Genomic DNA, 19,230 nt, shown 5'->3' on the forward strand with positions numbered 1-19,230 from the left:
CAAGTCCAAGAATACAGTCACTGCCTTATATCTATCAATCCATGAGCTTTCATTAAACACTTGCTATGTTTCTTGTCCTATACAAGGAAGTGAGGATATATACAAAAGAAAAGCACTCCCTGACTTCAAATAACTTACATAATAATGGGAGAGACAAAGAACACACACACACACACATACACAAATACACAAACCCACACATGCACACACTTAGATAGATATAGATATACTTTAATGAGAAATTACTTCTTCCCCCTCCAAATTCCTATAGCAATCTTTCTGTGCCATCCATTTCATACTTAGCATATTGTTAACTTGTGTTAATTATGTGTCTTCATTTTCTTTGATACTTGGATAATTTGCCCTCTGAAAAAACTTGTGCTCCGCGTATGTTTTGCCAATCTGAGAGATTCTTTTCCATTGTATCCTGTAATTATCCTCCACACTGGACCCATCCAACATGCAGAATGAAATGAAATAGAAAAGCAGCCTTAGAAATTGGAAGACCTGGGTTCAAGTCCCATTCACCTCTGACACTTACTAGCAGTCTAACCCTGTATAAGTCACTTAACCTCTGACTGTCCTAGGGAACTTTCTAGTACTGTACTTTTTCATTTTGGTTTTGGTTTTGGTTTTGGTGAGGCAATTGGGGTTAAGTGACTTGCCCAAGGTCAGTTAGTGTTAAGTGTCTGAGGCCGGATTTGAACTCAGGTCCTCCTGAATACAGGGCCAGTGCTCTATCCACTGCACCACCTAGCTGCCCCAGAGCTTTTTTCTTGATGTCCTGACATTGTAGATCACATGGACTGTCAATTACTTATCCTTCACCCTCACTATGTGATCATCTTGCTTCCCTCTTCAGTCATGCAGCTCTTATGAAATCTTTGGTGCTACTTCTTTTGCACAATTCTTAATTGGCCATATGTGGCAGCTTGCTCTCCACTGGAAGACTAATGATGTTAAAAAGAGGACACTTGACCCTGGGTCATTAGCATTCCAGATCTTACCATCTACTGGGAATCACTGTTATATTTGAACTCCGTGTTGTACATCTTACCCAAATGAAGCAAACATCTTTGATGACTATACATCTTTATGTTTTCCATATTACTTGATGATATTAATAGGAACATTAAAAAACTTATCTGTTGCTATATCTTTCAAAGAATATGCTATCATTTTTATATATGTATATAGATACCTAGTTATAGCAGTGTTTTTGTTCATCTATCAATTTTTTTAATAGTCATTAAACAGATTACTTGTTGTTGAGTCATTTCAGTCACGTTTAACTATTGATGACCCCATTTGGGTGGTTTTTGGGGCAAAGATATGGGAGTGATTTGACATTTCATTCTCCATTTCATTTTACAGATAAGGAAACTGAAGCAAACAGGGGTAAGTGACTTGCCCAGGGTCACACAACACCATGTGTCTGAGGCTGAAGTAGAATTCAAGTCCTCTTGCGTCTAAGGCCAGTGCTCTATCCACAGCACCACCAAGTGCCCAACCAATATTGTAGGATACTATTACTTTCTTTTTAATTTTCGGTCAATTTTGTAACTATGTCTATTAATGAGTATTTTCAACAAAATCTTACCTGTCCCTTCTCATACATTAATCAAGGATACCTTTGATACATGGGAAAGATTATCCTTGTAAAAATTTTATAAAAATGAGAAAGTAATCATATATGTATGTGGTTTGGTAGTTATTGATATTTTCTTGGTTTCCTTTCTGTTAATACCAAGGTCCATAATTTTTATCATCACTTAATATATTTTAAATTCCTGTAGGTCAAAGGTCATGGCTAAAACATGGTATCAGAACACGACAGAATCTCAAAACTGGAAGAGATCTCAGAGGTCAAAATAAACAGATAATATTTGTAAAGTACTTAGCACAGCGGCTGGCATGTAGTAGGTGCTTAATAAATGTTTATTCCCTTTCTGCAGAGTCAGAGGACCAATGTTCACATTCTGGGTCTCGTTCTCACTACCTGTGTGACTTTGGCCTGGTCATCCTCTCTCGGCTTCCTTTTTCTTATCTATAATATTAGACTGGACAATGTATTAGATCTCATCGAGTTCTAAATCTATGATCCTATAAGAAAAGTACTGAAAAACAGCTTATTCCACTCTTTGACATCTCTAATCATTAGGAAAACATTTTTGACATTGTTAAAGTATGATTTTCAGAAATTTCTATTTACCTCTTTCTTGATTTCACCCTTTGGGAACAAGCAAATTAAGCCCAATCCCTCTTTCCTGAGGTAGCCCTTCAAATACTGGTGGCACAGTGGATAGGATGCCAGATCTGGAGTCAGGAAGACAAGTTCAAATCTAGTTTCAGACACTTACTAGCTGTGTACCCCTGGACTAGTCACTTCACCTTGTTTGCTTCAGTTTCCTCATCTGTAAAATGAGGTAGAGAAGAAAATGGCAAACAACTCCTGTATTTTTACCAAGAAAAACCCAACTGTAGTCACAAAGAGTTGGACATGACTTAAAATGACTGAACAAACCAGCTATCATGTTTCCCTTCACTCTTCAAGGCAAATATTCTCACTTCTTTCAATTGATCCTTCTATATTATCACAATTTTCAGTCCTTTCACCATTTGTTTCCCTAGTCTATGAGTCCTTCATAAACAATGGCCCTTACGGCTAAACAATGCAGCAGATACAGTCTGGCCAGGGCAGAATACAGGATGACTATAACTTCATTAATTCAGGATACAAGATTTTGTTAATGTGCTCTAAGACTGAACTGTCTTGCCAGTCAGGTGACACAGCTGATTCACTTTAAGTTTGCATTTCTTTTCTTTTTTTTTCGGGGCTATGGGGGTTAAATGATTTGCTCAGGGTCACACAGCTAGTAAGTGTCAAGTGTCTGAGGCTGGATTTGAACTCAGGTCCTCCTGAATCCAGGGCCATGCTTTATCCACTGCATCACCTAGCTGCCCCCTTAAGTTTGCATTTCTAATCTTCCCAGTTGCTCATGCCCTGCCTTCTCAAACTACCTTGAGCTTATCTTGTAAATATTCTGTATATCCTTAAATATTTATGTTAAGTCCCCTATTAGACTGATTGTAAGTTCCTTGAAGAAAATAATATTTCATTTCTTTCTTTGTTTCTCCAGTTTCTAGCTTAATTCCTAAGACTTATAGTAATAGATATTTGATAAAAGTGAATTGTTTGGGGGCAGCTAGGTGGCGCAGTGGATAGAGCACCAGCCCTGGATTCAGGAGTACCGGAGTTCAAATCTGGCCTCAGACACTTAACACTTACTGGCTGTGTGACCCTGGGCAAATCACTTAACCCCAATTGCCTCACTAAAAAAAAAAAAATAATAATAATAAAAAAAAGTGAATTGTTTGTTGATGGATGGAGACATAGATTGACTAAAGATTTTATTACACAATTACTTTTCTTTTCAAACTCGGTGTCTTTATATTTGTTGCTATTAAATTTTATCTTAATAGATTTTGATTTTTTTGGATGTAAATTCTATTATCCAGCTTATTAGTTATTATTAACTATTCCCTCCAGCTTCATGCCACCTATAAATTTGATAAGCATAACATCCTTATCTTATTGAAAATATTGAAGACAACAGGGCTAAGGCCAGATCCTTGTCACACTCTACTAGAGACATTTCTCCAGTTTGACATCAATTCATTTTTATTTTCTGATAATTCACTGTTGGTTTTTTGATAACAAATATTTTTATTTAAATTTTTGTGTTCCAAGTTCCAACCCTCCTTTTCTTGACCTCCTTCTTCCCTGAGGCAGTAAGCAATCAGATATAGGTTATACATGTGCAATTATGTAAAACATTACCATATTAGTAATTTTGTATAAAAAACTTGAATAAAAAATGAAAGTGAAAAATAGCATGCTTCAGTCTGTATTCAATCAATATCAGGTTTTTTTTGGAGGTGGATGGTATGTGTCTTCATTAGTCTTTTGGGATTGTCTTGGATCATTGTATTGCTGAGAATAGTTAAGTCATTCACAGTTCTTCATCAAACAATATTGCTGTCACTGCGCACAATGTTCTCCTAGTTCTGTTCACTTCACTATACATCATTTCATATAAGTCTTTCTAGGTTTTTCTGAAATCACCCTGCTTGTCATTTCTTATAGCACAATAATATTCCATTATAATCATGTGCCACGGCTTGTTCAGCCACTCCCCAATTGATGGGTATTCCTTTGATTTCTAATTCTTAAACACCACAAAAAGAGCTGCTATAAATGTTTTTGTACAAATAGGTCTTTTTCTCTTTTTTGGGAATTGACATAAATTCTTAATCACAATTTCTGTGGCTGGTGAATCAAGTCCACTAAACCATACTATCATCCAGGGGACGGACGAGGAAGGAGAGTGTTCCTAATATTGGGGACAGCTACAGAAATTATAGGACTTGGCCACTGACTGAATTTGGGGGGAGAAAGAGTAAGGAGTCAAGAATGACATCTAAGTTCCAAATCTGGGTGCCTGAGAGTATGATGACACCCTTAATGGCAACAAGGAAGTTTAGAAGAGTGAGAGTTTGGGCAAAAAGATAATGAGTTCAGTTTTGGTTATGTTGTGTTTAAGATGTCTATGGTAAATCCAGTTCAAGGTGTCTAAAAGGCAATTGAAGATATAAAGCCAGAGGTTAGGAGAAAGGTTAGGGCTAGATAAGTAGATAGGAGAGTCATCTGTATAGAAATGATAAATGAAACCATAAGAACTCATGAGATCACCAAAAGAAGTAATATATAAAGAGGGAAAAGTGAAGAGGGCCAAGACAAAGTCTTTGGGGCTTCACTATTAGTAGACATGATGTGGATGAAGATCCAGCAAAGGAAACTGAAAGAGTAGTCAAACAGGTAGTAGCAGAATCAATAGAGAGAGTCTCAAGGAGAAGAGGATGATTAAGTCTCAATGGCTGCAGAGTGGTCAAGAAGGATGATGATTGAGAAAAGGCCATCAGATTTTGTCAATTAAGAAATCATTGATAAATTTGGAGAGAGGAGTTTGGGTTGAATGATGAGTTCAGAAGCCACAGGGCATTTAGTGCAGTGCTTTGCATATAGTAAGTATTCAATAAATATATGTTTAATCTTCAGGAACTTTTCATTTAAGTAAGTTACTTTTAAAACACTTGTTCTCTAGTTTTGCTCCCCAGGAAACTTTTTTAACCCCTGGCTATACTAGTACTGAGCACAAAGGGGAAAAAATCAAGAATATTTGTTCTTTGTTTACTGAGTAGAGTCCTATAGTAAATGAAAAGGATTAACTTTACTTAATCTCTGACTAATAATATAAGATTTAGTTTCCCATGAACTTTTCTTGGAATAAGAGTGGTAGTTAAGAGTTTTGATTTCAAAAGCTTTCTCTGCATGTCATAGCAGAAGTCCAGATGTCAAAAAAGGTTATAATTAGGCAGATTAAGTGCTAATTGTAAGCAATAAATGCCAGATATGTCAATAATAGTACACATTTACATATCACCTTTATAGTTATAAAGCACTTTCACGAATCTATTTAATGAGGGAGGAAGTATCCTAATTTTACAAACATGGAAAATACAGGTCATGTTTTATACTTCTCAAATACACTCATGAATTATAATTACCTGTCTTCATCATATCTTGTTACCCATTAAACTGTACACTTCTTGAGGGAAGAAACGTTCATGTTTTATCTAAAAATTTAGTTACCTTTTTAACACCTAGCATATTGTGTACTTAATTTATATTTATTGATTTTAATTGTTTTGAAATGGTTTTCAAACTCATGATAAGACATTCATAAATTGGCAATCTTCAAGGCATTCTTTTTGGGAGTTGTAAACATGTATATCCTTATATTCAAGCATACATATGCTTTGAGGGTACTCCCAGTGGAAAATCCCAGTCTAGCAATAATAGAATTGCAAATTATCTCTAGTATTTAGTCTTTGAGAGTTGGCTAGGTCATTGAGAAGGCAAGTGACACTTGACCACTATATTTCAGGAACAGGAATTAAAACTAGGTCTTCATGATTCCAAGGCCCAGACCTCTAACCAAGATACAATGAATAAAAATATAGATTTCATTTATCCATTTAAAAGAAAATGAATATCTGAACCACAGCTTTAAGGATGGAAGCCTAAAAATATTTCTGCAATGTAAAGGAAACTACTGTGTGATGGCCATTCTTATTAAAATTAATAGAGAAAATAGTTGGGGTAAGTTAAGGGTCTGGGTAGAGATTATATGGCTTTTTGCTTTTCAATGTTCATTTTAAGAAACAGAAAGAACGATATAGGGCTAGAGAAGAAGTTGAAGAGAAATTCAGGGCTTTGAGTCATATATATGTATATTTATATGTTGTTCATTGTCAGTCGTTCAGTTGTATCTGAATCTTTGCCACCCTGTGAACCCTAGAACATCAATATTGTTCATAGCGTTTTCTTGGCAAAGATACTGGGGTGGTTTGTCCTTTCCTTCTCCAGTGTATTAAGTGACTTGCCCAGGGTCATACAACCAGTAAGTGTCTGAAGTTGGATTTGAACTCAGGTCTTCTTGACTATAGGTCCAGCATTCTATTCACTGAGTAATCTAGCTGCCTCTGTACTTTTATACAAGATATACATATATGTATATTTATATTCATTTACAAGGCAGATGCAGATATGTGAATATATATACATATATTTTCATATATGCTGAAATCATGATAGGTGATAAGTTTCCAGTAGAAATGAGAATAGAGAAAGAAGTTAAAATCCTTCTGGAAGTAGTCATTGGCCTCATGATCTATATTGGTGAACCTTTTATGGAATATAGATGAATTTTTTTAATGTTAGCAAGGCCTTCTCTATGTGGCTGCTCATCCACTTCCATATTTTTAGCCAAGTGGTTTTTCCCTCTCCATGACCCTGGTATGACCATTAATTGTAATTTTTAAAGTAGCTTAGCTGCTACAAACAGTTCCAATTGTCCATACTTGTTCTGTAATAATTTTTAAAGGATGATGCAGGGAGTTGAGCTATTTCATTGACATTACCTCGTCTTGCTGGGAGCTGAGGAGCTGAAGTTTCATGTGCTTCATGTAGGCCATGGTAATTGGCATGTTGTAATCAATCATGCTGGTCACCAAAGTAGGAGGTTTCCCATTATCTGCAATGAAAGTATTTTTCAGGCACATGGATTAATTGCATAGCTTCATGTTGAATTTGCTCAACAATTCTCAAAAGTTTCAATTTGTCTTAGTGGAACAGGGTTCTAAGACACCATATGTTCAATTGCTCAAATGTTCTTAAAAATTAGTCAAATTCTCCCAAATGCAAATCACTATAGATTATTACAGAGTGATTCATTAACTCTCTCAAGTAACTGGGGTACTTCATATCCTGGCTTTGTCATTATCATGCACATCTATATATCACATTACCCTTTACAAAAGCTCTTTCCTCACAAAAGACAAGAATTATTATCTCTATTTTACAGATGGGGAAACTGAGGTTAAGGAGTAGTTTGACTGCTTTTGGGTGGTCACATAATTTGGTAAGTGTCAGAGTCAGGTATCACATACTTCACACTTTTTTTTCCTGATTCGAACCCTTGTATCTTTTCTACTACAACATGCAGTTTATCATGCTGCCTAGACAATGGGAAATGCCTTATTCTAGTGGCACAAAAGAGTTCACCTTTTCTCTCTATCTGCATGTAGGAGAACAATCCCTATGAACCTCTTTGGTATAAGATGGAGAGGCATCACCCTGAGTTGGGGATTTTTACATACGGTTTGTAAGAGCAATGTGTCACAGAAGGCAGAAAACAAGCTTCAGAGTTAGGAAGAGTCGGGTTCAAATCCCACCTCAGATACATGTTATTCAGTTGTTTCAATTATGTCACACTCTTCATGACCCCATTTGGTGTGTTCTTGGCAAAGACAAGGGAGTAGTTTGCCATTTCCTTCTCCAGCTCATTTTACAGATGAGAAAACTGAGGCAAACGGGGTTAAGTAACTTGCCTAGGATAACACAGTTTGTAAGGGTCTAAGGCTGGGATTGAAACCAGGTCTTCCCAACTCTAGGCCTGGGACTCTATCCACTGTGACACTTAACTGTCCACCTCTCACACATACTGGGTATGAAACCTTGGGAAATATCTAATTTTTCAATGCCTTAAGCCAAAGCTTTTTAAACTGCAGGTCACAAGCCCATATGGGGTCATGTAGCTGAATGTGGGCATTACAAAAAATTTGGCAACAGTAAAAGGTTGTGGATGCCTATATCTGGGATTGTGTAAAAATTTCCTGGACAAAAAGGGAATGGAAGGTTAGTAGAAAAAAGTCTAAGAAGTAACTCTCCTAGGCAACTCTCTAAGACTAAGTGGCAAAGCAGGTGCTGATATGAATTAGTAGTGGGAGTTGAGTTCCTCAGTGTATCAGTGAAATCAATGGTCTAGATCCAATTGGGAACTTCTTGTACATCAGGGGATATATCAAGGTAAGGGCATCCCTCAACATAATTAACTTAATCTCATGGAGTAATTTATATTTTGCAAACATCTGGATTACCACAGATTAAAGCAAAATCCAAAGAATTAAAAGGATTGGGGTGAATAAATACTTATTCACTGAATCCTATTTATTCACTTAAGAAATATGGACTGAGTAAAATGGAAGGAACCCAGAAAGGTTATATATTTGATCTTTCTACCTTCATAGAAGACCACACACAAGATATCTCAGGCCAATGAAAATTATCCTAGTTTTAAGTTTCTATATAAATATCTTTGTTAAAAACAAACAAAAACAAAAAAAATCACCTATACATTTCTCACACAAGATCCTCATAGAATATTTTGCTGAGGACAAACAAGTGTGACAGAACTATGCTTTTTTTGTTGTTTTTTTGTTTGTTTTTTATTTTTTGCAGGGCAATGGGGGTTAAGTGACTTGACCGTGGTCACATAGCTAGTGTCAAGTGTCTGAGGCCAGATTTGAACTCAGGTCTTCCTGAATCCAGGGCTGGTGCTCTATCCACTGTGCCACCTAGCTGCCCCTAGAACTATGCTTTAAGTGGATATCTGAGATTAGCTACCTTCTAACTTGAATAAATGAGATGATCTGACTTGTTGAATTGTTCCAGTCTACCACGTTTTTTATGAACCCTAACTTAAAATAGGAGATAGAAATTGGTATGATGAATAAAATTACTTTACATCTCAGTATTTGACTCTAAAGCTACCTTTATGATCTGCTCCATCTGGGTTTAAATGCATTCTTTTCTGGCACTCTGAGCAGCTCATTAGAAATCGTGTCACCGCTTCTCTCGGTAGGAAGGCATAGCTCTCTGAAATCTGAAATGATTCACAAATATAGGTGTTATTATATAAGTTGATTGAACATGATTTAACAGAACTGATCATTATATTTCCAAATAAGGCACATTATATCGTAATGGCAGGAAGCACAATGAAAGCATGCACTGCATACCATGCATCATTTCAAGAAATATCTATCCAATTTGATTGTGTATCACCTAATGGTTTGCAATTTGTGATGGGGGTAGGGGAGGCAATCGGTCACATCAGCATGGGATTCTGTTTATAGTTCTGCATTTTTTTAAAGCAAAAATTCATAGTTTGAAGATACCTACGGTAATTTTCTCAAAAATTAAAAATTTATCAGAAATAGCTTATGGTTCTGGTACCATTAAAATCAACTCATTTTTTAAGCAATATGTTGTTAAAATTGAGCCACATCAGAAACAGTAAATGTTGAATGCTGCATTGACTATATCTTCATTGTTTTATCATGCAAATTAATATTTCATGTAAAAGGATGATAAATCTTTTTTTAATAAGAACTCTTACATTTCTCAATACATTTTCTCCAGAATTTTCTCCATTCCACAGAAAATGACACACCTGGAAATACATGTTGGCCATCTCCTTTTTATATTTTATATCAGATATTCATATTTTATATTGATAATCTGTCATACATTTTGCCAGAGCAAATGTGCCTGACCTTCTAACACCCCAAAAAACATGGTTCACATTTTCAGGATTGTCATCTATAGGCTGGTCAGATATAGCAAATCTGTAATTCTCAACTTTTCAAACAACTTTCCTGTTCTTTAAAGTAGAGACTTCCTAACATGAAAGTGAATCATCGTATGTATGATGAATTACTAAATGTCACTAACTGAAGTAGACACCCACTAGGACTATGTGACTGAGAAACCTGATACACACATTAGCCCTGTAACAAGCAGGAAGTGTTAGAAAATGTTAATTAAAAATATATAAACTGAATTTTAATATTTGAAAAGCTAATCACCATGTTTTCAGGTTCCACACATGATTACCATTATAAACTCTGATGGGCTTAAAAAATCAACAGAAAAAATAGGAAGCTATGCACCAAAAGGTAATCCAGTGTTACTATTCGTCCACTCCATTAGCCCCAATAAGGTCAACTTTTGAGTATCTACATTAATAGAGGGGTATAATGGTGCACAGGATACAAACAAATGATAATTCAAAAGGTATTAAAATATGCTTTGGCATCCTCTTTTTTTTTCAAGACCTACATTTACCTTATTGTGGTTGGGTTGTTTGTTTTTTGTTTTGTTTTGTTTTTAATTAATGACAAAATTAGTTTGACTTCTTTACTACACATCACTGACTACCAAGTTATCAAGATAAGTTTAGAGTGAAAGGGGAAAAACAGTCTAGGATAAAAATTGTTATAGACAATTCACATATAGTTAATTTAATTTGCACAAATCCTGAAAGTAAATCCTCTGATCTTGACGTTGTTTTTAAGAATAAAATTTTTTCTCACTTTATTTATTTATTTATTTTTGCATCCTGGACTGACGAGAGAGAGAGAGAGAGAGAGAGAGAGAGAGAGAGAGAGAGAGAGAAAGACAGAGAGACAGAGACAGAGACAGAGACAGAAAGGATCAGTTTGAAGACATTTTACTACAAGTTTTCGTATCAGAGATTTAAAAAGAAAATATTTGGTACTTATAATAGAGTTCAGGTTTTCATTCTCCCTTTATAGAGAAGAAAATATGACAGTTGATTTCTATATGAAAAGGAGAGTACAGTTTGAAGTATCTGATATCCTATTTTAAAATCTGTCTCAAAAATAAAACCTGAAAAATTGTCATCAACATGCATTCAGTCAACATGACTTTATGACAGTTTAATTTATCTGGAGTTTAAGTCCATTGAAACTAATGGGGCTGACCAATAGATTCATTAGCACCCTGGGTTTGACAGGCATGCTCCATTTGTTTTCATCAAGCCTTCCTATCAAATCTTTGTCCCACTTACATATAAAAGAAATCTTCCATAGGGAGCAAGTGAACTTGTAAAGCCTGGATTTTGATGAGTAGCCCCATTAGTTTCAATGGCTTTGACCCTCTTCTCTACTTGCCTTTTCTTGTAATTCCTAATACTATTTTTTTCCTGCAGAATCTCTTTCTAAATAGACTTAGGCTTGACCTGGCTCATTTGTATAACTCATCTGACCATTAGCACAGTTTGAAGTTAATTTATTTTCATTAAATCATTTTTCAATCATGACACTCCCACCCCCCACCAGCATATTTTGCCCTACAGCAAGTAAAACATATGTATGATAGATACAAAAAATATCTATAACTGCAAAATTCCATTTTTGTTTTAGTTGCTTTAGAGAGGAGTAAAAAATAATAGTGTTTATTTTTAATAAATAGTCCTTTGTGAGCCTGATTCTGAGGCTACCTCAGCATTACTGTTTATATTCTGATTAACAGAAGCAGTTCTTTGGAAAGTACTTCTCTAGATGCTGGGAAGCCATTTTAACCTGCCACTATCCCAGGGTTCCTGTTCCTCTATGGTATTTCTGCCTTTTGTCTCATACTTGCCCTCACCAATTCTTCCTGCCCAGGCAAAAGTGACATGGATGACAACGGAAGGAGAGTCACTGAAAGATAAAACTGTCTGGCAAATATCTAATTCTTCTCCTGCCCAGTTTCTCATCAAGAGGGAAATGTGTGGCTAATTCCTGATTTAGAATTATTTCCATTTTCTGAGAGTAGATGTCAGTATAAGGCAACATTGCAATGAAGAGTCAGAGTCACTAGCTTTAAAACACCAGGTCATCTTTACGCATATAATGAAGAAAAAATTATCAAAATTCAAGTCAAATCAATTCAACTAGCATTTAGTGAGAACCTACTATCTGTCAGGCACATAATAATTAGGATTTTAAGTACTAGGGATACATAGAAAGGAAAAAACCCACCAGTTCTTTACCTCAAGGAGCTCACAAATTGGAGGTAATCACTGAGTAAAATTAAGGAGGACTAAGAAAGGCTTTTTGAAGAAGGTGGAATTTGAGCTGAGATACAAAAGATGCAAAATAATCCAGGGAAACTCAAAGTTTAGCATGAGGAGGGAGAGTGTGCCACGCATAAGGGACAGAAAGTAAAAGTTCTCAGAGTTGGAACATGGAGTGTCTGTTGTGTGCAATGAACACCAAGGAGGCCACTGTCACTGAATGACAGAGTATGTGGAGAGACGTAAGGTGTAAGAAAACTGGAAAGTTTGGAAGGATACAGGATATGAAGAATTTTATATTTGATCATTGAAGTAACAGGGTACCACTGCAATGTATTGAATGGGGAGGGGGGTGTATGTGACATGTTCAGACCTGCACTTTAGGAAGATCAATTTGATAGCTAAGTGTAGAATGGATTGGAGTAAAGAGAGATGAGGCACATATATCAACCAGAAGACTTGCAAAAGTTTAGGTGTGAGATAAGAGTTTGTACCAGGGTGACTGCAGTGTAAAAAGAGAGATCATGGCATATACAAGATATGTTATGAATCCAAGATACATAACACATACACATATGTATGCATACATGCGTGCATATACATGTATGCATGTGTATTGTATACATTCCTATATATTTATATTATGTATCAATGTATGTGTATATAGACATGTATATACATATACATATCTATATGTATGTGTGTATGTGCATGAGTGAACCAGCCTAAATTTGACAGGATTAACAGCTGATTAGGTACAGTGTTTTGGGGTGCGGGAGGGTGAGGAGGAAAGGAAGATAACACCTAGGTTGCAAACCTGGGTAACAGGAAGGATGGTCAGTAATAGGCACATTTGGAGGAGAAATATTATAATGATATAATGATACTCTTCCTAAAACATATTTTTATCTCCCTATTCTACTCACAACAACATGTAAAATTCTAGTCATAAATAAGATCTAGAAGGAAGGAACAATAATTCAAAAGGAAACATTTGCAATACTAACACAATCACTAAAGTGGATTTATAAAAAAAAAACAACCCACACACATTGCAGAGATTCTGATATGCACAAAGTAGTTTTCATCCAGGTTCTGACATTAAATTAGTTCACCAACATGTGTATTTTGGACAAGCATCACAGATAATGAGCTGAGCCAGAATTTAAGTAGGAGGAGGAGGCTATCAGGTTAATGTGCATCTGGAAAATTATACAATGCCTTTAATTACCCTGACTAGCTGTCGGGGGCAGGGGGACACCCTTTTCACAAAATCATAGAATCATAAAATTTCAAAGTTAGAAGGGTCTGCAGCATATGTCTAGTCCAACCTGTAACTAAACAGTAATCACCTCTGTGTCACAATTACAACATATAACCCTATCCCCACCCCCTAATGTGAACATCCTCTTTTGCTTGAGAATAACTAGTTCACACCAATTTTCTCGTGATGACACTCTTGATGGTTACAAATCATAGAACATACGTCATGAACTTGTGATAATTATAATGGTAAGAGTCCAAACAACAACAGAAAGACAAGTAGTGGGCTGGCATTAGTGTCCCTACGATTCATTATACTGTTGGCAGAATGTGCAGTCACCTCATTGGCTCATCCCTCCAGCAGCTCAGAACTCCTGAACTTAAGTGATCTTCAACCTTCCCAGCCGCAGGGTCTACTGGCATCTGCCATAATGCCTGGTCTAGTTTATAGCAAGTTGCCAATGATACCTTGTATTTCAGAATCTATGTGTAAGGCACTATCAAGGTGGATTACCCAAATGATAATTAAAAGAAGAAAACGAAGGCCTACAACTTGTGGGTAAATCCTTTCTGGAAGATTTGTAGGAAACATAGACAAGAATTTCATTGAAAGGGAAGAAATGCAGGGATGATGCTCTTCATCAGCAGAAGAAATACCCACACAAATGGAACCATCAAGTTGGAGAGAGTATCAAAATATATGTACAAGTATCTTGACCTGTATATAATTTCTTGCCAAATAGAACTACTTTCTGTACCTTAAACTACAGTAGCAATTCATATTAGAATGAAAAGATTTGTATCACTGTAGAATGCATGCAATATATATACAGTTCTTCACTAGGCACACATACACATACTGCCCAAATACCCCCATATTTGGGGATTGAGAAGAAACAAACTATTTTTAAAATTTTGAATTACTACATCTACTGATCCATATTAATAAAATTTACTTTATTAATTAGATTTGGTATCACAAATATTCATCACTCCTAGGATTCCTGGACTCAACTATTTCTGGGTTGTTGTTGTTTTTTTGTTTGTTTGTTTTTTGACCCTAGCAGTTATTCAAGTGATGGGATACTGTTTCATCTTATATATTATTTATGAAAGAAATGAACAAGGAAATAAAGGAATGGGATAAGATCATCAAATTCTCTCTAATAAGCTAACAGTAGTCATTAAAAAACAAAAAGAGTGACACTAACTTGCCTCAGCATCTCAGGGTTAAATGTATATGTGTATGTGTATGTTTATGTATGTACATGTATGCATACACACAAATTTGTATAGTGTGTGAACACACACAAAGAATTTCCTAGAAGACCAGAGATATGATTTCATTGCAATACCTTACATTTGCACAGTTATTGTATACATCCATTATTTAATTGAATCTTCACAACAATTCTGCGAAATAATTGGTGTGAGCATTAATCAGTACTATCTGACAGAAGAATAAACTTATGTACAAAGAACTTAGTTGGATTGCCCAAGTTTATATAATGTTAGTGACAGTGCCTGGTATTAACTCTCCTGACTCCAACTCAAAATTTTCAAATTAAATAGAGTAACACTGCAATTATGGGTGGTAAAGCAGTGTCTTGGGGAGCTAGGTGGTACAGTAGATGGACTTCTGGGCTTGGAATTAGGATGACTCATCTTCCTGAATTCAAATCTGGCCTCAGACACTTACTAGCCATGTGACCCTGGGCAAGTCACTTAACCCTCTTTGCCTCAGTTTCCTCATCTGTAAAATGAGCTGTACAAGGAAATGGCAAGCCACTCTAGTATCTTTGCAAGAGCCTATAGGGTCACAGTCAGCCATGACTGAAATGACTGAATGACAACACAACTCATTGCTTACAGTGAAAATATAACAATGCCCAGGCTATATATAGAAAGAAAGAAAGAAAGAAAGAAAGAAAGAAAGAAAGAAAGAAAGAAAGAAAGAAAGAAAGAAAGGAAGGAAGGAAGGAAGGAAGGAAGGAAGGAAGGAAGGAAGGAAGGAAGGAAGGAAGGAAGAAAGAAAGAAAGAAAGAAAGAAAGAAAGAAAGAAAGAAAGAAAGAAAGAAAGAAAGAAAGAAAGAAAGAAAGGAAGAAAGAAAGGAAGAAAGAAAGAAAGAAGGTAAGAAAGAAAAAACAGAACCTCAGAGTAAGAATCTAATGAGGTGATATAGTACAGCATACACCTAATGAGAAATCTCATTTAGAACATTCCATGAACTTGTTATCCAACCTTAACATAAGAAAAGAAATACCCCAAGGAAGTTAATTCTATATCTGGAGAACTCTAATTATTAAAACCTATTTTTAAAAAAATATATAGGGGCAGCTGGTTTGTGCAGTGGATAGAGCACCGGCCCTGGATTCAGGAGGACCTTAGTTCAAATCTGGCCTCAGACACTTAACACTAGCTATATGACCCTGGGCAAGTCACTTAACCCCAAATGCCTCAACAAAAAAAAAAATAAAGCCCAAATCTACTTTTTCACAACTTATACTAATTTTTCCCATTTTTGACCTCTGGTTCCAAATGAAACAAGCCTAATTATTATTCCATATGACATTCATTTGAATAAATGAAGACAACTATCATATTTGCTCTATATCTTGTCTTCTTCAAGCTAAACATTATCTGTTCATTCAATACCTATTTACCACAGTCCTAACAACTCCCTCACCAACCTGGTCATCCTCTTTGTGTGCTCCAGTTTCTTATTATTGTTTCCAAAAAGTAAAATCTAAAACCGAAAGTAGGAAGGGTAATGTTCAGGGCAGTAGAAAGGGTTTATCATCTCTTTTTTTAGACACTAGGTTTCTACTAATGCAATAGCAACTAGGGTGGGGGTAGTGGCTGTGATTCCTCTACCCTCACTCATTTGAGGCTGTCACCCAATATTATGATGTTTAAATATATTAACAAACTATAACATCTTGTGATCCCTTTATTAAGTATAATAAACACCTCTCTCATTGAGTCAAGAAGGGAATAATATGATTCTCCAAGCACACAACTTAGCCACATCTCTGTGGGCTTTGAATTCCCAAACCCTGGAAAATGTCAGCAGAGATTATAAGCTGAGAGCTACTGATGGAAGAGACCACTGAAGGAGGAATAAGAGGAAACATATTTCTCCTTTCTATCATCAGTCATGTATCTTTGAAAGTGAGAGGGGGTGGTGCTATTTGAACAGTAGGATAAATTTCCTCCACTGTTCAGTAGAGACTCACTCTAGAAAGACATGGATACAAAGAGGCAGATATGCAAGAGAGAAAGCAATTTAATGAATATGACTCCTTACAGCAGAGAAGAGATTTGAACTATGGAGAGTTGTTGTTTGTCCTTCATTCTCAAAGAGGATGAATGACATCATGAGGGTAATGTCGTAAACTGCACATGGATTGGATTCCAGTGAGGCAGAACTGTGCAAAGCCATCAGCCTCTCTCTCTCTCTCCTTCCAGAATCACCAAAATCTAGTGACAAGACAAAAATCATGACTGGAGATGGTCCAGGATGTGGTGGTTGAACCTTACTATGTCTAATTCTTTTCTCAATGACAGTTTATATGATAGAGAAGGACAAACTTTTTATGTCATCTACAAGTGGCCTTTTTGCACAGGACCACAGATTTAGCATTTTAACAATGTCTTCATTTAGAAAAGATTAAGTGAGTGTCCCAGGGTAAAACAGCTAAAAAAGAGTCTGCCAGGTCTTCCTGTCTTCAAGTCTAGTGGCTCTATCTACTATGCCATATTGCCTGCTTGCCTTCTTTCTGAACCATCCTTTCTTTAATTCTCCCTATCCTCACCATTTCTCACCTTCACACTCAAGTCACCACAATCATAGGCTACATTGATTTGATTTGGAAGGTCTTATCAAGTTCTTTGTAAAATTTGAGCAACTGGTGAACTGAAGAATGGCTAACCAAAGTATGGTATGTTAATATACCCTGGGTATTCAGCTGAGTAATTTGGTTGGTACAAATGCAACATTCAGAAAGAGTTGCATCTGAACTCTACAAAGAGGGAAAGAACTTTTAGACCCCCTGTTCCAGGTGTTTTGAGTTGCTTTCGCCACACATGTACTATATATAAATGCATCACTACTATTATGCTTTAAGCTTGAGTTCATTTTTCCCATGGACACTGTGTGTATTTATGGGAGAATTGGTCCTAGCCTAAAAACAACATTTATTTTTTTTAAATGTTGAGTTACAAATTCTCTTCCTCCTTCCATCCCCTACCACGCCCCCTGAGATGGCAAGCAATATGTCAATTATACATGTGAAATCATGCAAAATATATTTTTATCTTTGCCATGTTGTAGAAAAAAATAGAAACAAGAAAAATAGAGAAAGTGAAAAAAGTATGCTTCAATCTACACTCAGAATTCATCAGTTCTCTTTCTTCAGGTGGATAACGTTTTTCATAATGGGACCTTTGGAATTGTCTTAGATCATTGTCTTGATCAGAGTAGCTATTTAATCAATATTATAATTTTGTCATTACTATATACAATGTTCTGCTTATTCTGCTCACTTCACTTAGTATCGGTTCATATAACCCTTCCTAGGTTTTTTCTAAAACCATCCTGCTTATTGTTTCTTAAAGCACAATAGTATTCTATCAAATTATACTAAGACTTATTTAGTCATTCCCCAATTGATGGGCATCCCCTCAATTTCCAATTCTTTGCTACCACAATAAGAGCTGCTGTAAATATTTTTTGGTAAATAGGTAATTTTCCTTTTCCTTTGATCTCTTTGGGATATAGGCCTAATAGCATTACTAGGTCAAATAGTATGCATAGTTTTATAGTCCTTTGGGCATAGTTCCAAATTGTTCTTAAGAATGGAACAGCAACAGTAATATCAATGTCCACAACAACAACAACAACAACAATAAAGTACTTAAGACAGTGTCTAGAACATAGAAGGTGCTTAACAAATGTTTATTGCCTGACTAATAGTAATAATAACAATACACATTATCACTTCAATGCTCTCAAGGTGTTTTATTAACATTATGTCATTTATTCTCAAAAACCCTGGGAAGTAAGTGTTATCCCAATTTTTACACATGAGGAAACTGAGGAAGATAGCAGTTAAGTGAATTACCTTGGAACATACAACCAGTAAGTGTCTGGGGATAAATTTGAACTCAAGTCTTCCTGACACCAGACACAGCTCTCTGTCCACTACACCACCTACCTGCTTATGAAGTTTTTTCACTATTGTTCATGTCATTGTTTTCATGGCATTTCTTGACAAGCAAGTAATTGAGCCTACAACAATTACTAATAATGGAAAGCATACCAGTGAGGGCTCATAAAATGAGTGTAGAAGTGTAGAACTACAGAGCTATCCATAGAACCTGAGAAAGTAGCTCACTCTGCGGTTCCAATCCTTTAATGTGACTTCAGGCTGGAAAATACCATAATGAGGATATGATACAACCCAAGATCACATTAACTTTATTGGCTGCCATGTCAAACTGGTCTCAGGTTGAACTTATAGTCCATTAGAACCCTCATATCTCTTTTCATATGCATTGTTATACACACATCCTTTCTCATTTTGTACTTATCAATATGATTTTGAAAACTCAAACGTAGGACTTTACATTAACCTCTAT

At 36.0% G+C, this 19,230-nt stretch overlaps 1 protein-coding gene across 5 annotated transcripts in view; it reads right to left on the reverse strand.

The window, feature by feature from the left end:
* NOL4 (nucleolar protein 4) overlaps positions 1-19,230 on the reverse strand; it is a 450,254-nt gene that overhangs the window by 305,176 nt on the left and 125,848 nt on the right. For all 5 annotated transcript variants that reach the window (XM_043978614.1, XM_043978615.1, XM_043978617.1 and 2 more), the window contains 2 exons: positions 9,236-9,347; positions 7,045-7,157 (listed from right to left, as the gene is read on the reverse strand). In XM_043978614.1, the coding sequence (XP_043834549.1) occupies positions 7,045-7,157; positions 9,236-9,347 (225 nt within the window). The remainder of the gene's footprint in view (positions 1-7,044; positions 7,158-9,235; positions 9,348-19,230) is intronic.

The sequence above is a fragment of the Dromiciops gliroides genome, chromosome 1, assembly GCF_019393635.1.
Source record: "Dromiciops gliroides isolate mDroGli1 chromosome 1, mDroGli1.pri, whole genome shotgun sequence".
Classification (NCBI taxonomy): domain Eukaryota; kingdom Metazoa; phylum Chordata; class Mammalia; order Microbiotheria; family Microbiotheriidae; genus Dromiciops; species Dromiciops gliroides.